Source organism: Athene cunicularia (genome assembly GCF_003259725.1).
Source record: "Athene cunicularia isolate RWA chromosome 12 unlocalized genomic scaffold, athCun1 chr12_part1, whole genome shotgun sequence".
NCBI lineage: Eukaryota > Metazoa > Chordata > Aves > Strigiformes > Strigidae > Athene > Athene cunicularia.
This window is the reverse complement of record NW_020799116.1, coordinates 17,563,918-17,590,005: the sequence shown is the minus strand read 5'-3', so window position 1 is coordinate 17,590,005 and position 26,088 is coordinate 17,563,918. Positions and strand designations below refer to the sequence as shown.

At 39.2% G+C, this 26,088-nt stretch overlaps 3 protein-coding genes and 3 non-coding genes across 19 annotated transcripts in view; 2 read left to right on the top strand and 4 right to left on the bottom strand.

Moving 5' to 3' along the window:
* Nucleotides 1-8,266, top strand: part of GLT8D1 (glycosyltransferase 8 domain containing 1) — an 8,682-nt gene extending 416 nt beyond the window's left edge. Inside the window, exons 1-10 of one of the 3 annotated variants that reach the window (XM_026857871.1) lie at nt 7-496; nt 1,362-1,423; nt 1,524-1,622; nt 2,941-3,157; nt 3,685-3,802; nt 4,335-4,419; nt 4,653-4,765; nt 5,328-5,494; nt 5,677-5,789; nt 6,449-8,264. In XM_026857871.1, coding sequence (XP_026713672.1) covers nt 1,408-1,423; nt 1,524-1,622; nt 2,941-3,157; nt 3,685-3,802; nt 4,335-4,419; nt 4,653-4,765; nt 5,328-5,494; nt 5,677-5,789; nt 6,449-6,639 — 1,119 coding nt within the window. In that variant the 5' untranslated portion in view covers nt 7-496; nt 1,362-1,407 and the 3' untranslated portion in view covers nt 6,640-8,264. Of the gene's footprint in view, nt 1-6; nt 497-894; nt 1,424-1,523; nt 1,623-2,940; nt 3,158-3,684; nt 3,803-4,334; nt 4,420-4,652; nt 4,766-5,327; nt 5,495-5,676; nt 5,790-6,448 lie in introns of those variants that run through there. The other 2 variants (XM_026857872.1, XM_026857873.1) reach the window with 2 other exon arrangements.
* A 639-nt stretch (nt 8,267-8,905) lies between these two features.
* GNL3 (G protein nucleolar 3) lies at nt 8,906-17,960 on the bottom strand. The gene is made up of 14 exons (XM_026857598.1): nt 17,595-17,960; nt 17,009-17,146; nt 16,232-16,345; nt 15,978-16,061; nt 15,307-15,442; nt 14,325-14,428; nt 13,221-13,356; nt 12,649-12,736; nt 12,105-12,288; nt 11,315-11,457; nt 10,448-10,584; nt 9,683-9,876; nt 9,289-9,370; nt 8,906-9,199 (listed from the first exon to the last, which is right to left on the bottom strand). The coding sequence occupies exons 1-14, from the start codon at nt 17,958-17,960 to the stop codon at nt 9,111-9,113; spliced, it is 1,995 nt and encodes a 664-aa protein (XP_026713399.1). The 3' UTR covers nt 8,906-9,110.
* LOC113485047 lies at nt 11,739-11,815 on the bottom strand. Its single transcript, XR_003399342.1, has one exon. It is a non-coding gene; the product is annotated as a small nucleolar RNA SNORD19 (small nucleolar RNA).
* LOC113485046 lies at nt 12,837-12,911 on the bottom strand. Its single transcript, XR_003399341.1, has one exon. It is a non-coding gene; the product is annotated as a small nucleolar RNA SNORD19 (small nucleolar RNA).
* Nucleotides 15,177-15,249, bottom strand: LOC113485045. The gene has a single exon (XR_003399340.1). It is a non-coding gene; the product is annotated as a small nucleolar RNA SNORD19 (small nucleolar RNA).
* A 1,761-nt stretch (nt 17,961-19,721) lies between the features above and the next one.
* The window catches only part of PBRM1 (polybromo 1), a 59,869-nt gene continuing 53,502 nt past the window's right edge, over nt 19,722-26,088 (top strand). For 3 of the 12 annotated variants that reach the window (XM_026857299.1, XM_026857291.1, XM_026857297.1), the window contains exons 1-7: nt 19,801-19,848; nt 20,850-21,005; nt 21,736-21,833; nt 22,421-22,568; nt 23,941-24,084; nt 24,791-24,907; nt 25,478-25,546. In XM_026857299.1, the coding sequence (XP_026713100.1) occupies nt 19,801-19,848; nt 20,850-21,005; nt 21,736-21,833; nt 22,421-22,568; nt 23,941-24,084; nt 24,791-24,907; nt 25,478-25,546 (780 nt within the window). Of the gene's footprint in view, nt 19,849-20,849; nt 21,006-21,735; nt 21,834-22,420; nt 22,569-23,940; nt 24,085-24,790; nt 24,908-25,477; nt 25,547-26,088 lie in introns of all 12 variants that reach the window. The other 9 variants (XM_026857302.1, XM_026857293.1, XM_026857295.1 and 6 more) reach the window with 6 other exon arrangements.

Genomic DNA, 26,088 nt, shown 5'->3' with positions numbered 1-26,088 from the left:
CCGAGGGAGTGCGGTTTGTGCTGCTGGGCGGCGGTGCTGGGGGGGGCGGTGAAACCGGGGGCAACCGTCGTCTGCTCAGCTCCGCGTGTGTAAAGCGCGCCACCGGAGTAACTGAAACTGGGGCAGAGTAGCGACGAGCAGGTGTTTGAGCACTTCAGCGTGGGGTTGTGTTTGCGCTGACAGTAATTTCTGGAGGAGTCGCTCTGCAAAGGCTGCGAGCGCAGGTGCTGCAGTGTCGCTGAAGGGCCGGGGTTGTGTGTGCGTGCACCCTCGGCATCGCGGCCGCAGGGGCTCAGGAGCGTTGCCACATACTTCATTTTAAAGAGAGACGTTGCGTTGTGTTCCTGTAAACTAAGGCTACGTGTCCTGACCCATTTCAGGAGCGCTGTAGACATGGCGTACGGCATTCATTTGTTGTGCTCGATAAACGGGAGAAATGCAACAGCAGAAAGAAGATGGTTATGTCTGACACACACAATAGTCACAACAGTTTGCGGTATTTTAACTTGAAGATTTTGCAAGTTTTTTAATATAAAATTGTCACTGTTTCTCGAATTTTGCATGTTAGTACGGTGTGAGTGCTTTATGTGTGTTACTTAAGAGCTACTTCACGCTCCAGGATGCGTAGTCCTTGTTCTGATTTCACAGTCACATTTACTCCTAAATAATGAATAAATGTGTTTGAATTGCATACTGAAACTGAAGCATTGCATTGTGGTTTTAGCCCCTTCTATCACATTGATAAACCTTCTTTCACACTTTTGTGATTTTTATTTTTTTTTTTGGTGTGATGACACTTCAGGTAATGTTCTGTTCTATTTTACACAGAGAATTTAATGGTTTTGAAAGTGTGTAATGCTACTTGTTAAAATCTTATAAACACCGTGTCCTGCCAAATCTTACAGTTAGTGAAGTATGGAAAGAAATGTATAATCATTTGCTTTATTGCTGGGATGCTTCCCTTTGAGATAGTTAAATAAATTGGTTCAACAGTAAAGAAACCATACATAATTTTCCAGATTCTTTTCAGATCACTTTTGACTGGCAGAAGGAGTTTGGGTTGTTTTTGTTTTTTGGGGTTTTTTTGTTTGTTTGGTTTTTTTTTTCCTGTCAGTGAAGTGGCAAGATCTGTATGTCTCCCTTTTTATCTATGAGTTCTTCCGTAGACACATCATTGTAGCTATGTACTTAATGAGATACTATACTCCATTATTAAAATGTGACATACAGTGTTATCTTTTTAAGAGAAGGAAACATTCACTGCATTTGGAAACTTCTGACATTTCTGGTGATAGTGTGCTATGCCTTGTGTAGGTATGCACTGGAAGTAGGAAGTGACTGCTGTATTTTTTCTCTTGCAGGTTTGCAGGAACTTTATGCTAATAAATAAAATAAAATAAGAAAAAAATGACATTAAGGAAAGGTATGTGTGTGTCTCATTTTTTAAAAATCTCTTGTACTTTTCTGAGTTTCCCAATCATTCTCTGGTTATATTGATAAAATTTTTTCTTCTGAATTTTCAGTGAACATTTCTATCCTTATAGTGGCTGTTGTCATATTTTTGCTAGTTCTTCATCATAACTTCCTAGGCCTCAGTGACTTCTTGAAACGGGAATTATCAGGTATGTTGGCTTTTATTTATTTTTAAATTAATTTTTTTTGTGTTTGCTGGGAAAGCCCATGCTCTGGCCAGACAGAAACCACCATGTTGCTGAAATAATGTGTATGATAGTGATCAGCGGTTTGCATAACAAGATACATTTTTTGTACTCTTTTATGGATAGATCTTTTCCTGTTCTCATACCCAAGAAATTTCAGCTTGGTGGGCTTGTCTGTTCTTGCTGTCCTATGACTTCTCGGTCAGGAAGCCAGGCGAGATAGCAGTAAGGGTTCCTTCTGGCTTTAAAAGTCATTAAGATATGGTTCAGTTTACTTAGCAGAGCTTCAGAGCTTCCCACAGAGCTTCTCCATGTCCCTATTAACTGCCAAGTCCCAGTTTGCCACTCCTGGGAGCTGCTGCTTCTGGGTAGCAGTTCTACAGGGGCTTCCTAACAGCAGTTGAATAGGAGCCTGACAGGCCTTAACGAGGAATTGGTTGAAGTCAAAGCTGTCATCAGGAAATGGCAAACAGAAGCAGAAGCCCAGCTTTATGAACAGCAGACTACTGCCCACAAACTGCCAAGTCCCTGTTTGCTATGTTCCTCAAATTACCTAAATTTTTTTAGTGTGTAGTCTAAATCCTCTGAAAGATGCCAGTGGTATTAAAAAAAAAAGTATAAGTAGTGGGCAATTTGCCAGCCTTGACAGGTAATGTGGTCGAGTAATAAATTTCAACACTGATCTCCCATTTTCCTATCTGCACGCTATGAGTATGAATTGTGGTTTCAGCTTAGATAACGTAGTGTGATCTATGATCCCTGGAATAAACATGGGCTGTACTTAATGCATTGGTCTTTGGTAGGAAAAAATTCACAACAGTGACTTTAATTTATAATTTCTGATTTCTTCATTGGTTCCTACCTAAGAGGAAAAGAAAGTATAAGAAAAAGAGGGAAGGGTGATGTGGAGAAGGCTAGAAAGTGGGTAGGGTCAGTGGTAGGGGGAAGTCAGTGAGGTTGTAGACATGGCAGAGGAGACCAAAGTTAAGTGCAGCCTACTGTGGTTTAAGCCTCATTTTAGCACTTTGTGCTGTGTGTGAATATGTACAGTTAAATGTATGTAGTCTATTTGTAAGTGTGAAGTTTTCCTATCAACACCTCGGATTCTCAAGAGCAGGTATATCGTAAGTGTTTGATACTGGCACACTGTAATCCACACAGCTGAGACATCTAAGTACTTGCATAGTAGAAATAATTGAAAGTGTTGGGAATTTTAGTGTGGTGATAATGTCTGTGTTACTGTTGCATAAAATAAATATGTGATGTCCTTTGTACTTGACAGATTCAAACCCGTTAGGACTTCAGCCTATAGATTTCATACCTGCAGTTCCTCAGAGGCTGGCAGATGAAAGGAATGATAAGGAGATTTCTGTGGTCATTGCAGCGTCAGATGAGAGGCTTGGGGGTGCAATTGCAGCCATGAACAGTATTTACCGTCACACCCGATCCAACGTGGTTTTCCATATTGTTACTCTGAATGACACTGTGGATCACTTGAGGTAATTATTTCATTAGATTCCTGCAATACTGTAAACCTTAAGTATCTCTGGGAAGAGGAAGAGCTGACTTTCCCTGGAACTGCACTCTAAATTGCAGTTGTATCTGCTGCTGCTTATTGCAGCTTTTTGACAAGGCTGCTGTGGGGAGTCCTACAGTCATTCCTTCTGGTAGTGTTTCAGGGATGGAAAACAGCTCTCTCTTCCAGTGGAGTTCTATCCAGCCAGTGGGGCTGGAGTTCGTTGGTGAAAGGATTGTAAAAGTTACTTCCTACGTTTCATCTAAGAAATTCAAATGCTGGCAGTGAAGTTTCTCCATTTTTCTAGGTTGTTCTTTGGTTCTTTTTCTTTTTACCCACCTTCATTCACACTGACATTTTTTATGAAGGACCTGTGATAGCAGGACCATATATTTCTAATAAAATAAGGAGCAACCTCATCCCTTTCTGTGTTGCTGTTAATAATATGTCTTGCTTTTCATTTGATTTTTGTCTCATTTAACAAGATCTTTGCCTTTCTCCTCTTAACAGGCTGTGGCTAAGTAACACTGCTCTGAAAAATTTGAGATACCGAATTTTGGATTTTGACCCTCGTGTCTTAGAAGGCAAAGTACAAGTGGATCCTCAAAAGGCAGACACCTTAAAACCAGTGAGGATGATGTTGGTTACTTTTTGCAATTAGTAGTTAGTAACAATATATTTTGATCTTGGCTTTTGAACACAATAGAGATCAAAACCAGATCTCTTAGCATAGAAGCAATCTTTTATATCAATTTCCTAAATTTCAGTAAGTATAAATTTCCAGATAGTGAGAGATGAATTTTGAGTATCTACATATGCATGCCCAGTATAATTTTTTTGCTGCTAGCTACAGCGAAACACAGCAGCTTGCATGTCAAGCATGCCAACACCTCAGAGATACTACAGATATATGTGGAGAAGAAATTCTGATACAGACCAGTTCTAAAGTTAGCTTATCAATGTGTAAATTCATAGGAAACTAAGAAACCTCTTCATTTAAAATAAACTTCTAGGATATTGCTGTCTATTTTACTTCCTTAATAGAAGTTGTTTTAGACATTAGTGCCATAGATAAGTGCCAGAAGCATCAGTCAATGTCACATTTATTTGGACAGTTTTTCATTTAATTCTTCACTTCTCTTGCTTTCTTGTTTTCACAGTTAACCTTTGCAAGATTCTACTTGCCCAATTTGGTACCTCATGCAGAGAAGGCCATCTATGTGGATGATGATATTATAGTGCAAGGTATGATGAGACAGACTTAGCCTTTTGCCACTGGCCTTATGCTGAGGTCAGTATGCCATCTCTTAAAGTAACCAATCACTTCTACTTCAAGAAAAGATGTAAAACCTTTGTAAATATGAATGAGTTGGATTAAACTGAGTGGTTTTATCTGCTGTAGCAATGGACTGAACAAAAAGTCACTTGGCTTAATCAGGATTGCTTTTCATTTTTCTGTGCTTACTTCCATTTTCTAGATGATATTCTTGAACTTTACAACACTCCATTGAAACCTGGACATGCAGCAGCATTTTCAGATGATTGTGACTCAACCACTAATAAAGTTGCTGTCCGTGTAGCGGGCAATCAGGTTAGTTTTATCCTGATTCAGTGGTAACAATACAATAGATCCCAGGCTTTGAAAACAGGCACTCAGTTTAAAAGTTCTTGCAGCTTGTCTTTCAAATGCAGTGAACCTAAATGTGTGACTGTCCTTACCCAAATCAATTTACCCCAATGTTTGTGTTACAAATGACATCTACAGTTCCTGTTTAGTCACAGTAAAACCACTTTGAATTTTTGCTGTGCTTTACAATGAGAGCAATTCCTAGTGTGGAACAGCAGGAGGTCTTGAAACATCAGAGGGAGAGTTTTTGATTTATGAGTGTCTAAAAAGTGTTTTTCTGGGAGTGGTACCACAATAATAATAATACGGTATTTTTAAGACCATGCAGCATTCCTTAAAATATGTAGTTTATATAATGTATTTAAAATGTTAGACCTCTCAAGCTTTCTTTCTCTCGTTTTAAAGGAAGGGTATTTGCTTTAACAACTTCAAGTTATGCTTGTCTGTTGGGAGCTGTGCAAAAATTTTCTTTACATAGTAATTTGACCATATTTTAAGCTAGTTTCTACTCTTTTTTTTTTCCCAGTATAATTATATTGGGTTTCTAGATTACAAAAAAGAAACCATCCGAAAGCTTGCCATGAAAGCCAACACCTGCTCTTTCAATCCAGGAGTTTTTGTTGCCAATTTAACAGAATGGAAATTACAGAACATCACTAAGCAATTGGAGAAGTGGATGGCGCTTAATGTAGCGTAAGTACCCCCAAGCTGGGGGTGACAGCGGGTCAGGGATTGGGTTATGGTGATGGCATCTAACCGTTAAATGGAAGGCTGTGATGTCTCTGTGGATTCCTGTCATGCAGCTGCAAGTGAAAAAATCAACTGATCTAGGGCCATGCAAGCATTTCCCAACTTCTTTTCATCTTCTCTTCCAGAGAGGAACTTTACAGTAGGACTCTGTCTGGCAGCATCACAACACCTCCACTGCTAATTGTATTTTACAAGCAACATTCCAGTATTGATCCCATGTGGAATGTCCGGCATCTCGGTATGTATGAAACACTTATGACACTGCTCCCTCAGTGTGTTTTTCTAGGTCTGTAGCTGGACAACTAGTTGATGATGCAGCAAATGGATCTTTTCTTCCCTTATTTTATACCTTGTTCTTGAAGAACTGCTGCTTTGCAATACCATCTTGAGGCTTGTGGGCCTGATCCTTTATGTTCTTTTTTGAACTGCTAGGGGGATAGTTCCTGAATTGACTTACTCTCAAATTACTTCTCATTTTCCTTTTTCCACATACATACTGTATCTGAAGTTGATCCTAGGTGTTTCTTCCAAGACTGTTGATAGGAACAGATGTTCCTATCTGTTCTGCTACCAGTGAAACTCCAACGCTGGGAAGGCTTTCTTAGTTTTGTTTCCAGTGAATACAGGTTGCTGAATACATCTGGGTATTAAGGGGAGTTTAAAGAACTTGGAAGTTAAGGCAGTACATTAAAATAGATACTGAGACAGATCAAAGTGGCATTCAGTTGCACCTGATTATGTTTTTCACTTCGCCCTAATTTCTGCCTCCCCTATCACTTTTCTCCATAAATGGCAAGATCTCCTTTGTTAAAAGCCTTTGTTTTGAAGTTAAAATATTGCATGTTGGTGTTTCTGCTGCCTTTATTTCAGGCATTACCATTTCTTTTTCAATAAAAGGGTCCAGTGCTGGAAAAAGGTACTCTCCTCAGTTTGTGAAGGCGGCCAAGCTGCTCCATTGGAATGGACATTTCAAACCATGGGGAAGAACAGCTTCATATGCTGAAGTCTGGGAGAAGTGGTATGTCCCTGACCCTACAGGCAAGTTCAGCCTGATCCGCAGACATTCAGAAGCCTATGAAGCAAAGTAAGAGTCAATTTTTAACAACTGATGGCATTTTCTCAGGAAACTTCTGGAGCCAAGCAGAACTTTTTTTTAGCCAGCTTGTATGACAGAGCAGTCATTGCCTTCTGGAGCACACAGTGATGCACTTACTAGGTGCAGTTCTGAAATGCACAGGTCCAAAGGAGACTCATTTCACCTGTGTGACAAGATACTACTCCAGCAGCACTATAGAAAGCAAGGGAGGATCTCCACAAAACTAGCACTTTTGTTAGTTCATTTGTCTGTTGTGCATTCTTCTGCTCTTTACTACAAGTCTTCTAGAGAAGGATCATTTTGTCAGCTACAGAAACAGTTTCTAAGAACGAGATACAACTTCAGCTGGTGCTTGCACCATGCAAAACTTGCACAGCAACGTACTGTAATCAAGAGCTGCTTGGGTTTTGTTCTGTGTTGGGTTTTTTTTGTTTTCTTATCCTGTGAAATGTTTCCTCAACAATCCTTTCTTGCATGAAATCTCCTCCCAACTATTTTTGCCTTTCTTGCAGAATTCTGAAAGATTGAATCTTGGTTTTTGAAAGATGAATTTTTCAAGTATTATTTCACTATGCAAAGTGGGTTTTAACTGCCAGTGAACACTAAAACATTTTTTGTAAAGCGGCGGAGAAAACTGTTCAAAAATAAAAGCTAATTTTAACATGTTGACTCAAACTTCAGGTAAATGGCAATCTAATTGCATGAAGTGCGTTTCCGTTATACTTAAATACAGTAGCATGTGATTGAAACTAAAGTCAATTGATCTCATCTTTACAAAAGCAATCTTATTCTAAAATTGTGCAAAATGTTTCATTTGGGGATCAGGCTCTACTACAGATTAATTTTTTTTATTGCTAAGTTCCTCATAATTCTCTGAAGTGAGCATGACTCTGCTATAGAAGTTTTTTCCCACTGTGTTGTTCCCAGTCTGGCCCTTTAAACTCATGAAGTGAGATTCCTCTGGCCTTTTGCAGTTGGCTGCCCATTACCTTTTCTCTTTTTTAGCTTGCAGTATTTGAGTAGTGGTTATTATTAGCTGATATATCCCAGCAGCGATTGTGCCAAGTATTCCTTTCCATAGAGGTTTGAACTCAAGTTGTCATTTTAATTCCACAATACTGCTTGTGCGGAGTCCTCAGTATGTTTAGACAAAAAGCTTTGTGTGATGGGCTGTGTGTTGTGTGGTCTGACTTACAGGGCAAGCAGAGCATTAAAGGGCTCCTCCATGTGTATGAACACGCTTTACAATTTAAAGACTCCCAATGGCTTGACTCTCTGCAGTCACTGCCATTAGTTCCATTTCTGTCACGGATGCTGTTCTGTAGTTTATTGCCTATCGTTTCTTCTCCAGGGTTTTCATGAACAAGAACCATTCTTGTCCTTGAAGTGGTTAAGAGTAATGAAGTAAATTCACTTACCAAACTTTTAAAGATTGTTCTAGATCAGTTGACACCAACTTAATTCTGATGACCAGGCTGTTCTAGCAGGCTTAAATAAACTGCATGTGTCTGTGTCTGCACTTGATCCTTTTTTAAGCTGCTTAGGACTGTGCCTCAACGTATGTGTAGGGATAATAAAAGTATTGCACAAAAGAATACAGAAATTGCATCTTCCTCCCTCCTATTAAAGATCCTTGCTGTCAGGCATTTATTCTAAACACTCAATTTGTTGAGCAACTGCAGACCCTCTTGGTAGTTTTCTTCTGCTACAGGCTGAGGATAATAATGTGTCCTTATTGCACAGGGCAATGTTTTGCTTTACAGGTACCAGTTGTTGCCATCTACATGTGTCATCAGGAGGTATGTCTTTTGTTCAAGAGCACTGCAAGAACAAGCTTGCTCCCCCCTGAAGACAGATTACAAATATCATAATCTCGGTTACCTTTCCCAGTGAAGGTTCTGAACATGTAAAGCAGTGCTTAAATACAATACCTTATGCCTAACTGTAATAAGCAGCATTTTCTTAGGCAGCCTTTCGCTATGAAAGTTCTGTAAGTTTTGCAGAAGTATACGGAAAACTTACTGACACTAGGGCTAGTGTCTGTAAGCCTTTAGGAAAAAGATTTAAATTATATGACATGAGGGTGAAAACTTACCTTGAAACTTAATTGTTTGTACAGGACTAGAATGAAACATGTACCATTGTTTCTCAAAGAAAAAAGACAACAAAGGGTTTATCCTTTTGAAACATCGTTTTATAAGGCAAAGTGAACAGACTAATAGTGAACAAACTAACAGTCTGTTAGGGAATTTTTAAAATAGGTTGGTTTGCTAGACTTGAACAAAATCTGGAACGAGCAAGGGAGACGATACACTATTATATATATTGACACTGCAATAGTAGTGAATCTTTGCAGCAGCTCTGGTATGTAGCATTCCTCCCACTTCTGCTGAAACACAAGCCTTCATGACTGTTCTAAAAGCCAGTAATAAGTCTCCAAATGGTGTCTTCATACATAATTTGTTACACATAGTCTGTATTAAAATCGTAGGCATCATCTTCATCTGCTGTCTTATCCAAACTGAATGATACTGAATTGGAATGTTCACTTTCTGAGATAAGAAAATAATGTGTTAGTGAAACCAATGCCAGTGCTAGAGTACTAGAGACTCCCCTTCAAGACATGGTTTTTAATACAGACCTGCTATCTGCTTTTCTGGATTTGTAGGACTTGTTTGTTGTTTTCCAAGCTTTGCTTTCCTGGTGACCTGAACTTTGCTTTCCTACAAGTCAGAAAGGTCATACAGATGTGTTTATTCAGACATCACTAATGAAGTCTCCCATGCAAATGAAATTTAACAGAGCAGTCAAGGTGTGGATGTGCCCTTGTATAGCTGGTCAGGAACACAGTGACTTAGAACAATGTTGTTTCCTTAATTAAGCAAAAAGCCCAACCCTTACCTCCAGAAGGGCTTTTTGATTGCTGCTGGTAGCTCCACAGTACCTACACATTCTCATTTTACAGCAGGACACTGACTGGGTACTTGGTGTCAGGATCTGAACAGGTAGAAGAAGCCTAATAAACCTTGATTTACCTCTCTGATATCCTTTTCTTCTTCCACATCATCCTCATCATCACTTTCTGTGAAATCCTCCTCTTCCTCCTTGCTTGTTTCCATGGTTTCCCACCCTGACGCTTCCTCTATGATTTTATTTTCCTCTATTGTCCCATTTGCCATACCAGCTGACTGGAAAGCAATGCTGCTTGCTGGACTGGGGTATTTTAAAGCTAGGAAGAACATAATATGTGTCTGTTAAGTCACTGTTAGACAGCACCAGTTGGAATACCTACCCACTGAGAGGACAGCTGTTTTAGGTCAGGGCTATAAAAAGACAGTCATCCCCCGTCCCGTTCCCCCCCCCCCAAGATGGCACTCCCATGTATAAGCAGGTAGAACAAAGGACAATTCTCCAAGAATAGCTTTCCCTGAGGAATCTACAGAAGACTGCTAGGAGCTGAAAGACTTGGATTTGAGTATAGATTGTACTGAGTAAAATATATTTTGTTGGCCTAATTAGCCAGTGTTTACGTGCTCTTCAACATTCTTTTACCCTATTTCCTGCTTAGGGGGGTTAGGTCAGATAAGCAGAAACTAAGGACTAGCAGGGGTAATTTATGTTAAGCCAGCACGCTGATGCACTATTCCGTTGCATCAGAATCCATTTCTTTCATAAAAGTTTCGTATTCACTGCATATTGGCAAAGCTGTTATATAAACCCCAGGAGGATTTCCATTCAAAATCTCCTATTAAAACTACTACTGCCACTCTTAGTAGCAGCAGTTACAGTAACAGTCCTACCTTGAATGGTGGTGTTGTTTTCTTCTTCTAGGATTTTTAAATTAAAGCACTCCTGTATTTCAGCTATTTTGTCTTCTGTAAGATATGGTGGCAGTCTCTGAGATCCTGGAGGTTGTGAGTGGTAGCTTATTTTAGCTCTGGGAAAATAAAGTATTGGTATTAAAAAACAATCAAAGATAACATACTTAATATATTTAAAAATCCAGAGCACAAGTCTCTCAAACTCCTCAACATAACTACTCATTTATTATCATCTGTTTAATAGCAGTTAAATAGCTACAGCACTATTAAATTTGACTCTGAAGTTGTCAATAACAGTATCAAGAGGATAGCCCACTCCTGAGAGGAGAATGAAATGTCATACTTTGTCACCACAAACCATCTGCCTGTAAAATCATGAGCTGTAAAAGCAGCTGAATCACTTGAGCAAGGGTAACAGTAACACTGAGCTACATTTATTCCCACCCTCAGAATATAGGAACCACTATAAATTTCCATAGGAAATTTCCCTTATCCGTTCCTGTCTGTAGAAGAGGACTACACGGACTCAATATTTGAGAGGAAGGCAAATTCCCCTAACAGATTTATAGCAGAAGTCATCAAACTGGCTACGGAGTAATGTGCAACATGTGTTGACTCTTTCCATATATCCTTCACTACCTTAGAAAATTATCCATGGATGGCATTCTCTAAATCTATTAGCCAATTCAGCTCTCTTTACCAAAGTAAAATGTGAGAAAGGAGGGGAAAAAAATAAAAAGCTGCCTCTCCTTTCTAAGTACTTCACAGGACTCGGAACTTCTGCTGTGCTGGATTAACAATGTGAAAAAGGTAAGCATCATAAAGCAAAACTCATAGCATACATACCCTGTCCAGTCACAAAGTAGTAATTTAGCTACACCCTCTATGTCAGGAATACCTCCCTTTTTCAGCATACCCCTTTTCCGACCAAGTAAAGTCAAAAATTCTTCAGTGTTCCTGAAATCTGGGATGCTATAGTGCATTATTACCTAGTGCAAAAGAAAATGGTGCATTCAGAAAAAGATACCCCTTTTTAGTTTTAGGAATAAAAGAGCAAATCAAATTGGGTTACAATGAGGACAGACAAGTATGCAAAGAGCCATTTTTCTCTTGCATGTGGGAGTAAACATTGCCAAGCAAAATGCCTACTTCATCAACAAATTCATCTGCCATTCAGCCATACTAGTGGGTGTATAGAGACAGCACAGTGGTTTGTGAAAAAAGTTATCACAGAACTGAATAGGAATTAGGCTTAGGTTAGTCTACTTGAAACCAGAGTGAAATCAGAGTTGGATCTGAGGTCTTCACTGTAATAATAGGAAGCAGTTAGAATTATCTTCATTTTTCACTCTGTGATGAGATCTTAAAAGCAGCAGTTTTTAAAAATCAGAAAAGTTATTGCAAAACGGACTCTGGCTGACAGGATTGTGGCATGCGGTTTCTGCCTTCTGTTTATAAGGATAAATGATTACACTTTCCCTTGGATACACTAGCCAAAGTTTGCCATTCTGTATGGTTAGGGGAAAGCGCAAAAGCTACCACAATTAGTTGAAGTGAAACGAACTTTTGTTATTGGCCCAAGAATCCTACAGAGAAGTCAAATGCAGTGAGAGATGTACAAAAAGATGAAGCTCACCTGCTGTTTACTGCAGTGATTTAGAATGGCTTCTACTCCTTCAAGCACATCTGCTGAGTCTGATTCTTCAGTGCCTATGATACTTCTCAAGGCCAGAGCCAAGGCACTGTTGGAAGGATCTGCAATTATACTTGGACTGTCTAACATCTTTGTCTGTTTATCAATGTGCACAATTTGCATGGACCTATTCGGAGAGAAATGCACTGTGAGCAGATAATCAACTAGCAAAGGACTGGTAATGGTGAGGAATGCAAGACACAAAGCTCAGTGCTGTACTGAACACACTTCATACTGTCAGTTTCAGTGCTTTCTCCTACGCTTTGCATAGGATAGAAAACAATGTAAAAGAAGAGCAGGTTTATATGCTGTATTGTCTTGTGACAGGCAGCATCACACAGATCAATGTCTTTCATCCTGGTAAACTGAAATGTGCACTTAAAACTGCACACAGCAGCATACTTCACCCCTAATGGATGGAAACTGCACAAATGAGGTAATCAGCACACAACAGGGAAATGAACAGTTTTTATCAGACTCGGCTTACTTGGTAACACCTCTTGATAGGCCAACATTGCAAGCACGAACTCCTTTAAGACTGTTGATTATGCTGCTCTTTCCCACATTAGGGAAACCTGAAGAAAACCACATAAATCCTTGTGAGTTAAATAGGAAACCTCACCTACGTAACACCAATCAAAACTGTTTCTTCCAGCTGTCTTTGGTAAAGTACACCTCCAGCGTGAGATCAGAGTTGGATCTGAAGTCTTCACTACAGAAGTTAAGATGAATTCTGTATCCTCATTTCTCACACTGATAATAAAAACATCAGGTAGGAGGAAGGCAATGCAAGCTGCATGGTATGTAACCTGCTTGTTTCCCTAAGCTAAGGCCTTGCACAATGTGCCTTTCACAGAGCACACAGGCTGCATGTGTATCAGTGCAACACAGACTGCTATCGACTGAAGCACTGCAATAGTGAGTCCTCGATGAAAGCAAGAACAATGACTAGAAAGCCCATAAGCAAGTCATGTTAGTTGTCTTACCCAAGTTATAACACAGGATACCAACGCTTTATGGGAAGAGAAGGAAACTACTCCTGCCTCTCCAAACGCTTACCTACTACCCCAACCTGAATGGCTTTGTTTTGAGTCTTGCCATGCTCCTGAAGAAGTTTCAAAAGGCATTTGCTTCCAAAACATTCAGTGGTTCTTGATAAATCAACACGTGCACGTCTTCTTGAGACCTGTTCCGGCTAAAAGATTCAAGGGCAAAAAACCCCCATGGTCAGGAGCTATTTAGGAAAATAAATATGTATGCTTATAATTATTTATCTACTGTAATGTTTCCAACTCCTATCCTCTATTAGATATTACTATGTTCTTCTAAACAGAAGGAATTAGTTTAGTAAGAAATGGGCTCATCAGTTAATTGACAGTAAAAAAAGGTAGCCATCAACTACTAAGAGAAAAAGGAATGTGAACTGACTTAAAGGGCTTGTGATTTCAGTTCAGGCTGTACTGCAGATTTGTTGGGCAACCATAAAATAACCATTTATGTTCTGATGGTAGAATTCTTAAATCTGCAAATTCACTCAAGAGACTTCAGTTTTTTAAAGGACTTCAAAACCTGCTTTCTGCATTGCAGTTTCTGCATCATTTCACAGAAGGGTCTATTTTGTGCTGCTGTTATCAGGGTTAAGACGTGAAGCATTTTGTATTAATACACATACAACTCAAACGAGCATCTTCAAACAGTTGAGACTAGGATACAGGGAGGTAACCCTTTTATACTCTTCATGAAATAATGTCAAGTGCTACCTGTATTGATGGCCAAAGTCAGGATGAATGCTGTAGTATGGCCTGCACCACTTTACCTACAAACCAATTCAGATGTAACTGTTGCAAGCATCCTATGCAGAAGATTAAAAATTCCTCATCTTCCTCCCATCACTGTCTTACAGTAAGAAAAAAAAAACAAACAACAGACTTGCTGTCGCTCTAGTCCAGCAGCCAGGGCACAAATAACAAGATGTATTGCAGAAGCAGTAATTTCCCCACTGTACACAAAGCTTAGTCAAAGTGCAAAAGCATATCTGTCAGATGCAGCATTATAATCAAACAAGGGGAAAAGGAATTCTAGGGAACAAGAGCTCCCATTTCTCAACATGTATGACTGCAAACACATACAACTTAGTCATGATACAGCCTGCAGTGCTCTTACCATAGTCCTGTCCTTCATCAGCGTTGCTGATTTAAAAGCAACTGTTGGAAACTCCTTCTTCAAATAATTCAACCATTTTTCTAAGTTCTCCTTTGGAACTAAATCTGGAAAAAAGAGCACAGTCTTTTCACTCCTGTGAATCTTATATGTCACTGTGTGGAGGAAATCTAATGTGCAATCAGGAACCAGACTGTATTTTGTCCATTTTATGACAAATAATGTTTGGCTGAAAAGTCCAGTAAAGTACTGGGTACTTTCCTCAAAGGCACCAAAGTGTTGCAGGTTTGTCTTTATTTTCTATCTCAAGCAAAACATACCACAATTACATTTTTGGACCCTGTATGAAGTTTTTAATGCTGAGGTCTTCCTGGGAGACTTTGTATGGTACAGAGTGATGTCCTCTGAGGGATCATCTCATCATCCCTGCAAAGGCTACTCTAATGCAAAGTTCCCTTTGCTCTTCCTGTCACTCTTGGTACTTTCTTTTATCTGACTCAGTAATTTCCAGCCTTTTTAGCTCATTTCAACAGCTTTGGTGTGGATTCTTTCAGGCAGCAACAGAAGAAAGTACTTCCCAAAGACAAATTTCAAATCCAACTATTGCATTGATCTGCTGATCCTTAACTCACCTTTTCCTCAGTGGGGACCAGCATCATGACCTCTGCCCACCCACCTATGTTCACAAAAATGTTAAAAATGGTATGATCTTTAAATTCTGTCAAATTTGGCTGAGACTGGCCAACGCCTTCAGAAGTTATTGCAAAAGAAAGAGGTGAATGCCCATTAAGCTGCCTGTGGTGTTTTCTTAGCAAACCAGACTAAAAGGTGGAGGAAATGTGACCCCTTCAGTAGGGCAGTGAGCTCAGAGTTGGATCTTATGTCTTCAATAGAATCTCAGATTCCTTTAAAATCTTCTTCATAGCTCATCTACCACAGAACCACGGTGACCAAGTAACACTTCAAGAAAACCTGTGCTTCTTACCAATTTTGTTCAGAACCAACAGTAGCTTTTTGTCTCCTCCAGAGCAAGTCACAGCTTGCTCCAGTTGAGGACACCGGCAACCCATTGGATCTCTTGCATCTAAAACCTCTAGAACCACATCTGAGGCCTCAATCACCTAGGTTAGAAAAAAGAGAGAAGACTCTCAAATAAGACATGATAGACCATTTGACAGATGACAACTCTGGAACAGCTGTGGCTTACAACAGTTCCTACTGAATTTCACTGAGTGACTGGTGAGGTTGCATACGACTGTTCTTGTTTGAGCTCCTTTCTGAATTACAAACCAGAAAGCCGAAGCAATTTTCATCTTTCTCCTCCAAAGGCAAGAAATCCTTAGACACCAGTACTTCATTGCTGTAAGAGCACTTAATCACTCAGTATGTACTGATGTTGGCCCAAGTAGTCTGATGCCTCAAAATGCTGCATGCCTCAGGAGCTCACACCAGACAAGACTGAAACCCTCACAGTTTCTGTAATAAAATCCCTTACTTCAGTGCTGGTTTGTAATAAAATCCTTTACTTCAGTGCTGGTTTGTCACAAGCAACCTCACACTCTCTAGCAGCTGCACAGCAATGCAAAAAAGGAAAATGACAAGTATTCTCATTGCTGACTCTCATCAAATGATGTAAAAATAGTTGAAGCGCCTCACCTTCCTGAGCTCCCTGCAGAATGATTTCTTTGAATTTTTATCCAGTAGTTTGTTAGTCTTTGCTTTAGATTTGCTAGAGGATTCCTGAATGCAAATAAAAATTAAAGGAATGATTTAACGGAGAATTGGTATATTGTGTGCATACACAGCATGAAAACGTAACATGTAACATACTGCTTAAGAAGATGTAGTTTCAGGATAACTGTTATTGCTTCTATAAGCTTCAAAGAAGCAAAATCATACCAGAAACTTACCTTTTCCTCTACATTTTCCTTGATTTTGGCTGCATTCTTTTTAGCTTCAAGCTTCCTCCTCTTTTCATGTTCTTTCTGTCTGTTGAGCTTCTGCTTTTGTTTTAGTTCTTCAAGCTGATTACAGACAAAAACCCAAGCCAGATAAAACATATTGGAAGGTGGTAAGGAATGTTATTTGTCCCCATTTACTGATTTCTGACCAAAGTTCCTGAGACAGCTTAGTTAGAAGTCACAGCTGTCCAAATGACACTGGGAATGTTTTTTGCATTCTATGCTGATCAATACTGTTGCCTTCAATTGCCTCAAAACCAGAGGCAATACATCCATTAGCTAGACCCCAAGATAACAGCCATGCAGCAACCACATTACAAATTATAAGGGTGCTGCTCTGTCCCATTATGTTGCAGACAGCAGATCCTTATTTTCTGTATAATCGCTTAATGCCAAGACTAGACTTACAGCATTCTGATGAGACATCTATGTATCTTAGCATCACAGGCAATCTGGATTACATTAGAAATGACTCTTCCAGCATGTTTATACACACAGTGATGAAATTAAGGTTAAAAATAAAAGAGCAAATTGTTACCCACTGTATAATGCTGGAAATAAATATATTATTTCTCCAAAGTACATGTCTACTAGGACCATTTACTATCTACTATGATGGCACCTCTGGGTGCACACACATGCACACAAAGCTTCCCTGAAGAAAAGAATGGTCTCAGCCCCCTTGAGTTCTCTCTCTCATCCACTTTACCACAAACTGTATTTTACCCTCTTCTTTCTTTGCTCTGCTTCCCGTAGAAGCTCTTCCTTAAATGGTGCAGCACTGGGAACACCAGGATCTTTCTTGGGCTTTTTGCGTCCACGTTTTTTGGCCTCCTTCCTGACTTTTCGGTGGTGTTCTCTGATCTGAAGAAAAGTACAAAAATATTTTCTCAATCTAAGGCAAAAAAAAAAAAAAAAGTATGTATCCCCCCCTATTTACAGATACAGAGTTAAAAATGGTACGTTTCTGATTTTAGATTGAAGCGTTTCGATTGCACAGTGTCTCGTGTTAAAGCCTCACTTGAACGTACCAGCCCGAGATAATGCAAGATACAACGATGTAAAAAACCTACACTCATCATCCTTCGGCCAGTGGTGACTGGAAAGCAAATTTCTCACTACAGTCCAGGCTCCTTAATATTCAGTACAACAACCTTATTGGGTACATGTATAAGTACATGTTTCTGTAACCAATTGTAACAAATGCTTTTAGCGTTAAACTAGCTAGCATGCAACTGTAGTCAGAGACAGACCACCCCGCCCCGCCATCCTCCCCCGCTCCGTGGGGCCGGGGCAGCGCGCCGGGACTCACCTTCTTCTGGATCTTGTAGCGCTTGTGGCAGGTCAGCCTCTTGCTGGCTTTCCTCAGCTCTGCAACACACCGCGCTCTCAGCGCCGGTTCCCCGCGGCGCACCCGCCCACCCGGGCAGGGTGCGGGCGGGGGCCCCCCTGCGGGACGGTTTGGGCAAGTTATGTGCCTTGCCTCTGTGCATGTCCCAGTGTTGATAAAACGACCGATGTGTTGCGTCTCTCGCTTCTTCGCCAACTTTGTCCTTCTGTAGTGTCTGGTTGCTGCCGTCCCCCTTTCCCTATGTTGTAGCTGGTTTCGGTGTGATCGATAATCGGGGGAAATTTTGGCTGTGCTTCCCTCCCCTGTTCCGTTTGCTAAATTTGCCATGATTTAGTGAGTTGAAACGTGGGAGATCCTGATAATGATAAAATACTTTATGTGGTATCTGTTGGTTTTTAGCTTTTTTTCTGCTTGGAGGCAGAAAAGGAAATGTGTGCTAGAACTTCATTGGCTTGTTTTAAGTGTGTTGTCCACATGCATGTAAAAACTGTTCACTTAATGAGGTCAGACTGGGTGACACTTGTGGTGATCAGTCTAGTACAGCTTTGAGGAGGGGCAGTCTTCCACCTGTTGTATATATATTTGTATACGTGTGTATTGGTAATGGCCAAACCATTTCTTATAGAGATGTCTATGGCTATGCAACATTTTTATGGGCAGTGTGAGCAATTATTAAGAAGATGCTCAAGCTCGTGTTGCACAGGAGGTGGCCTCTTTGTAGTGGTGGAGATTCTTGGTGTGACTGTTGAGAGACTTGTGAGCTAGCAGTTACGTTACAGAAGAAAGTCTAGGAGACATGTTCTTAAGTAAAGCAGAATACATTTCTGTGCACAGTAGGATTATCTGCGTTTATGAGCATGGAGTTCTAGAGAGAAATTTACATTTTGGAGCCTGGCATTTGGTAGGAGTTTTACGTAAGCAGTTCTCTCACTGAGTATTCATGATGTTCTTCAGACTGATACAAGTTTTCCACCTTCCTTGGTTATTAGAGGAGAAAAATGTTTCTAGAGGCTGTGTACAGAACGGCCAGATGTCTTGATCATACAACTGTACAGCAGCATCTGCCTATACCTGAGAGATGCAGTGTATGTGCCTCAGATAACAGATGTGGAGAAGCCTATATGCAGTTTGCAGGCAGGTGCTGGTTGGGAGGTCCCCAAATCTTTATTCGAGGACAAGATTGGACTGAATGTACTTTTGGGTTCCTGGGTGGACCAGAATTACTGATTGCAGTAGTCCCTCCTGCCTGCCTTTCACAACCAAGAACTTGTGTTTTCTAGTGGTCTCCCCATCAGCACGTGCCTGGTGTTAGCTCTCAGATAAAAGTTGGAGGTAGTGCCAAAAGCAACAGGCTGGTTGTCCGTTCCTGAGATGAATTGCCTGCTAATAAAGCACAGAGTTTCTCTGTATGTGTGTGTTATGAGAATACCGACCATGAAAACAATCTCTCTGGGGGTTGATTGAAGACAGTAGTTGCATTATCTAAGTAGAAGCAATCATTTTGCCATAAAATGGTTCTGTACATTTCACATGGAATTTCTGAAAAAGAAATCAGACTTGGAGACTGCTTAGAAATTGAAACTGGTATATCTTTAGTGAACCTGTGTAGCTGGATGTTTAATGTTGCTTACTTACAAGGATAAAAATCCACTCTAAAGATTTGATGGACATGCATCATCACTAGAGATGCTATTAAATGTTTCTTGACCTTAAAAATTATTTTGTTATTGTTATAACCACTGTACTACTTCAGATTCTGTAACTTTTACTGCTTTCTGGTTTTTACTCTCGGGTCAGATACCGCTTATGTTTACTCCCTGCTCTGCTTGATGAATCATTCTCTAGCAAGTGGCTGTGAAATCTGTAATATGCATTCAGGAACATTAGAGAAAAGTGTTTTTACTGTAAAATGACAGAAATGTCTAGCATTCTGTGTACAAAAATACTTTGTAGAGTTTCTGCTAGGCTAAAAAAAGTCACCTTCTGTTTCTTGCTTTTTTCTCTGTCACTGTAATTATTAAATGTATTCTTTATCTATCTACTCTAGTTTTCTTCTCTCTCCTTCCTTTTTCTTGTCTTCCAGTTTTGGCTGTACTAACACCATTGCTGGTTTGCTACTCTTAGAGTGTTACCTTCTCCCAGTATCTGTACTTGGCCATCAGACACTATGAGGAGACTGGCTTTTCGAGGTGCTGGTTGTACTCTGGTAAATCTGGTAAATTATTGATTGTATGTGCACCATTCCCTCCATTCCTCTGCCTTAGGCTTTTGCTTTTATTTATCCTGTTAATTATTCCTGCCTTATTCATCTCATTTGTGTGCTTTAAATGAATTCTGTCTCTAACATAAATGCTCTAATGCGGTTATGGTGTGCTGCCATACCTTATAAATCAACTGAGTGCTTCCTAGAAGAAATTCCTTGGTTTGGTTGGAAAATGGGTATAGGCTGGGATAGATGGATCTATTCTGTCTTCAGCCTTTCAGACAGATACAAATAAAGCTATTTTTCTGATGCTGTCACTGGAAGCTGGGAAAGAGCCAACAACTTGTTCTGTAAATCACCATAATTGTTGGATGGTGGTTGTTCATTTGTCACTGTGTTGGCAAATGGAAAACTATGGCCAAAAAAGGACGTGTTTTTTTCTACCTGTTGATTGAGCCATTCATCCTACACATAAAGTGGGAGTGGTAGGTCACACAATGGTCCAGACCTTTTTTGGGCTTGAATCTAAGATGAGGTATTCAGTAGCTATTTGAATTTTTGTTTGTAATTTGTTTTCTTCTTTTTTTGTTGTTGTTTGTTTGGGTTTTTTTTTGTTTTAATTTGACATGGAATTACATGCTTTTCCACTAGAATTGAACACATGTTTGCACAGCTTTTTCCTTTAAAACAGTGGTTCTCGGTTATCATGCATGGGATGAGATAGCAAAGTGTAGATAGTTTCAGAACATATCCTAGTAAGAGCTGCTAAATTCATCTTCATCACTGTGAGCCCTAGGCTTTCTGACTTTGCTGTCATCAGTGATTATAAAGAATTTTGATTTCCCTTTACTCTTGCCAATTTTTTGAAAAAGCTGGTATTTAGATATGTGGCGTACCTGAACTGTAGTATACAACAAGAGTGACATCCTAAACGTTTCTGTCTTTATAGTTAGCTCTCACCAGAGAGTTTGGATGCAATGCCATGAGTTTAAGAACATATCTCTTCATTATAGAAGAAGTTGGATTCCATGGGTTCCAAGAGGCGAAGAGCTACCTCGCCTTCCAGCAGCGTCAGCGGAGGAGACTTTGATGATGGACACCACTCCACCAATATACCAGGCCCAAGCAGAAAGAGGAGGAGACTTTCCAATCTCCCAACTGTAGATCCTGTTAGTACCGCCTTAATATGCAGAACTTTTTTTCTTGGGCATACTGTATCCCTGTCTGGAAAATGCTGGATTGTAAAATGGATGATCCTATGTAGCATGGGTTCTGAATCTGTTGCTGCCTTGGCTAAGCTTTGTTAGGATCTTGTTCAGCTTTGGCTTGTTCTTGTCTCCCCAGTTTCATCTTTTTCTTTCCCATTTTCCTTTTGCTGCTTTTTTTTTGCTGATGATTTTAGCAGATGGAAGGATGTTGGAGAAGGAGCTGAAATCATAACATGCAGAAGTTGAGAGGTGTGTCTGAATAGCAGATGCAGAAAGATAAGTGGGGAACGGCGCAGGCAGTGATTGCTGAAGTGTACGATGTCTGTCATGCTTTTGAGTTAGCAGTCTAATTTTAATTAATTGCAGGGCAGAAGAACCCCTGTCATTGTTTTAGATGTCTGTAACTTGGAGAGAATTGTACTGAATTAATTTACATTTTGGGTGTTTTACTTAGAATTAGCATTGAAAGAAAGCTCCCTGTGTTTAAAAAAAAAAAATAATTAAAATTCTGCAGTACCTGGCAAACTTGTCAGGTATCATACTAATGTATGAGATGCACCAATTTCTTCACACTTCTGCTTTAGAGCACCTTGTGAATTGGCAGCTTGTCTTTCCCATTGTAAGCAGGTTTCATTTGTTATCTCCTTAAAATGGTCTTATTTTTTATTACTTTATTGTTCTTGCATTTTAGATTGCTGTATGCCATGAACTTTACAACACCATCAGAGATTACAAAGATGAACAGGGCAGGCTCCTTTGTGAGCTTTTCATTAGGGCACCGAAGCGAAGGTAAGACCATGGTTCTGATTAAGCCTTGAACCTGAGGTTTAATCAGAGAGTAAGTGGATCTTGAGGAATACTTGAGCATTAGTAGCTGTGAAAAAAATAAGCTAAATTTCTCATAGTTTCACACCAGTGTTTGATCCGAGTATTTGCTGTAATTATTCAATGGAACATGCTAACAATGGTGCCCTTTCTCAGTCAAAAAAGGACACACAGAAGTTAAAATATTTCTTGTGACACCTGCCTGAAACATCTATCTATGCCTGTGACTATAAAGTATTCCACCTAAGTGGTGGAATGTAATAGTAATGGCATACCTTGGGAAGATTAATAGAAATGACCCTTTAAAATGCAAAAGATAAAGTAAGAGACTGAATTTTCTCTTAAACTCAGAAAACTGAGGATAATAGCAGAGCATGTAATAAAGTAAGCCTACTAATAGACCAGATCTAACAGTCCAGATCTTTTAGCTGTAACAAAAATGTATTGGAACTTTCTTTGGTTTATTTAGTCATAGACACATACAAACTTTTAATGCTGTGGTTTTGGTTTTGCTGCTTGGAATATAATGCCTGTTTTTGTCATTGCAACAGAAATCAGCCAGATTATTATGAAGTGGTTTCCCAGCCAATTGATTTAATGAAAATCCAACAAAAGCTAAAGATGGAGGAATATGATGATGTGAATGTGCTAACTGCTGATTTTCAGCTTCTCTTTAACAACGCAAAGGCTTACTATAAGGTGAGGAAAATACATATAAAGCCTCAAAGTAGTTGTAAAAGTGGTAGAGAGAGGTTCAAATTCTTCCTTTGTTTGGCAAAAAAACCTTTTCAGTTTATCCTTTATTCTTGGTAAGGGAACAGCACACATGGCAGTTATTTTCGTGTTTTTCCATAAGGTTGACCACCTCTTTGTAAGATGTCCTACTATAGCAATTTTTCTGTGGAAAACTATAAAATAGTGTGAAGAGAATCTTCATGTAGTTTTCCAAACGTGATACAAAGCAAAAATAGAGATAGAGATATAGACTCAGAAAAAATATTATTTTATCAAAGCCTTCCCATTTTACAACACACTGTAACCTTTTGAAATAGGAAAAAAAGACTATTTTTTTTCCCAAAAGGAGGAGTTTATAAATAACTGCAAGCATACAGTAGGAGTGTTGAATCTTTCTCTTCCATTGGCCACTTAATAAGATGAAAAAAAAGGCACACTGATTATTATGGTCAGTGATGATAGATTGTGGGTGTACGTGACCATGTATTTCATCAAGGATGTCACCCTCAAGTCTATTTCCACAAACTAGGTATGTGTTCTATTTTAGATGGTAATGGTTTTCATTGCAGTTGCCATAAGGAAATGGGAAAAAATTAGATTAATCCTGTTTAATGGAAGGCTATGTTAAATACATAAACCAGCGAAATTTGGTGTTGTGACTGAGGTGATACAGCAGATCTAAAACTGCTAATATTACCTTTCACATATCTTTGACTTTGGAGATGGTCCAACTGACTGCTTGCTGAGTAACCCGACCAGCGTAACCTGGTGGCATTCAGAAAAGCAGAAAATGCTTTTAGTTCTTCCAAAAAATATATCTAGATGTGTGCCCAGGTGGTACCATGTTGTCAAGTTCTTTGGGTTTTCGCAGATGATGCTGAGTAAATCATTGCAGTGCTTTCAAAGATAATTGGCACATTTATTGGCATTCTTCTTCTGTAGAAAGTAAAAGTGCCACACAATGGCAACAGCATTGGCTTAAATCACATTTCTGGCATACTGATATTTAGTCTGTTTTAAATATCTGTGGTGTTACGCTTCAGCAAAACCGAATGATTTCACCACATTCGTCTAATAGGCTTGTCCAAGCCTCAACCCAAGTAATTTTGTGCTGAGTTTTCTGAAAGACTTAGATGCTTTGGAGTAATAGGGGTTATACTTTCTAGTGCTTATTGTGATTCTTAACATCTCTGTTGAAGAGCAACTGAACCAGGCATTTCCCAGGTTTTCTATTATTTATTTAATGCATTTATTACCTTTCAACTAATAATTTTTTATTTTCCTTCAGGTAAGAATGATCTGAATTTTGAGCAGAATGTTTGATTTGTTTTTGCAGCCTGATTCTCCTGAATATAAAGCTGCCTGCAAATTATGGGAGTTGTATTTGCGTACAAAAAATGAATTTGTTCAAAAAGGTGATGCTGAGGAGGAAGACGATGATGAGGAAGGACATGACAATCAAGGAGCACATTCTGAATTAGTAAGTGTGGGCATGACAGCTGCAGTTGGAGGAAGCTATGACTGTGTATGTCAGCTGACTCTGAGAGGGAGATTGGCCTCCATACATGAAAAAGCATTAAATCTTTTCATAGTTAAATTATGCCTCAAAAGGTATTTCTTACACAAGTTTATTAATTAATAATTTCACAGCGTTGTTTGTGTGTTTCACTTCTGCCTAGCAAAAAAAAATGTTATGAGGTTTTCTGATATGGATGAAACGTGGTTCTGGTTTAGTCAAAACTGATATGATGTGTGCTTGATACCATGCCAACACTGAGGTTTGGTGCAAGGAAGCTTCATGTCTAATGACATAATTTTCCAGCATGTGTCCCATTCAATTAGTGCAGCTGTTCTGTAGTGTTTCATAAGCCAGATACAATGATAGGAAGTTTGGGCTTGTCTGTTTTATGTGATGTTGGGACGCATGGTTTCATTAATGTTGACAACCATGTCTATTCTAACAATATGTAATGTATGTCTGACAGTCTGCAGTGTAAATGTGAAGTTAAAGTTTTCTCATGTGCTTTACCTAAATGCATAAACAATGTTGTTTTCAAAAGTTGCATCTGTGTTTTATAGCTGACTTTTTCTGTCTTTGAAAAGTAAATTTGGATATTTCAGTGCAACTTGAAGCACTCCACTATGGCTGCTATTAAAACTTGCTGTGATTTTATTTCTTATATTAGTCATCTCCAGGTTACCTGAAGGAAATTCTTGAACAGCTTCTTGAAGCTGTAGCTGTTGCCACAAACCCATCAGGACGCCTTATAAGTGAACTCTTTCAGAAACTTCCTTCTAAAGTGGTGAGTATTTTAATGATATTGGTTGTGTTCTGAGATAGAAGTCTGGACATTTATATAGGCTGATGTTATACACTATGATGGGCACACTCAAGATGCAGTTCTTTTTTACTGTCTTGTTGGTGGCAAACTGTTTGGAGCTTCCTTCCCTTCTTTGTTCATACCGACTCGTTCCCAGCCCTTCATTGCAGACTGAGACTTGTGCTGTTCTGCCAGTTTAGGTAACTGAGGTTTTTTCATGCAGAGTTTTTAATCTTTTCAAATATGTATGATATCACTGTTCTGCTTCAGTGTGTGACACAACAGAGAATTTATTTTTCTGGTTAAACGTGAAGACCATCGCCATGTATTTGGCTTTTAGACATAACTGTTCCTTTATGTCACTTTATTGATGAATTACAATTCCCTGTATCTGCTGTATGATCTGGCTTGCTGAAATTGAAACCTAGTGCTATGTTTATGAAGCTTACACTGTTCTTATCTGCAATTCATCTAATAGCTAATTCTTTAAGCTATTAGAACAATAGGTTTATGACTGTTTATAGTAATATATGGATGATTTTTGTTTTCCAGCAATACCCAGATTATTATGCAATAATAAAGGAGCCCATAGATCTTAAAACTATTGCCCAAAGGATACAGGTATAGTATGAACATATTAATGTGTCAGAGTATAGATTTAACAGTAAGCATTCTAAAATTGTTAGAAGCCAAAATTTATGGTGGTAGCAAAGGCCATGTGTTTTTCCCCCGCTATTTAAAAATCTGAATGCTATGTTGATTTAATGTTCTGTCCTGGGTTGATGCTACAGAAGTAGCTGTGTTGAAGACCAAGCATTGTAAACTGTAGTGTGCTGGCATTGAGCCTGAATATCTTGGGTTCCTTGATGTTTAATGGTTTAAAGTAGTTCCTTGGCAAGTACTGCTAATGTAAAACATTGAAGTGTTGAAGCTTGGTTATGCATTATCATCACCTACTTTTGTTCTAGTGCTATAAATAGATGTTTTGTAGTGATGCATTCTTCATCTTGCTTCTTCAGTAATCTGAAATACTCTTCTGTAATTCTAGCATTTTGTATAATAGTGAGGGATAGCATATAGACTGAACTAGAGAATAAGCATAAAATAACAGTTTGTCCAAACTCTTCAAAATTAAAATAATCAAATGTATTATGTATTTTTTT

What these genes read in the sequence shown, in the direction of transcription:
- GNL3 (XM_026857598.1), bottom strand. Translation starts at nt 17,960, where the DNA reads ATGGCAAATTTAGCAAACGGAACAGGGGAGGGAAGCACAGCCAAAATT. An exon ending in CATTCAGGTTGGGGTAGTAG is followed by an intron (nt 12,737 to 13,220) that starts GTAAGCGTTTGG and finishes GGTTTTCTTCAG; the next exon opens with GTTTCCCTAATGTGGGAAAG. An exon ending in ATCACTGCAGTAAACAGCAG is followed by an intron (nt 11,458 to 12,104) that starts GTGAGCTTCATC and finishes CTTTTGCACTAG; the next exon opens with GTAATAATGCACTATAGCAT.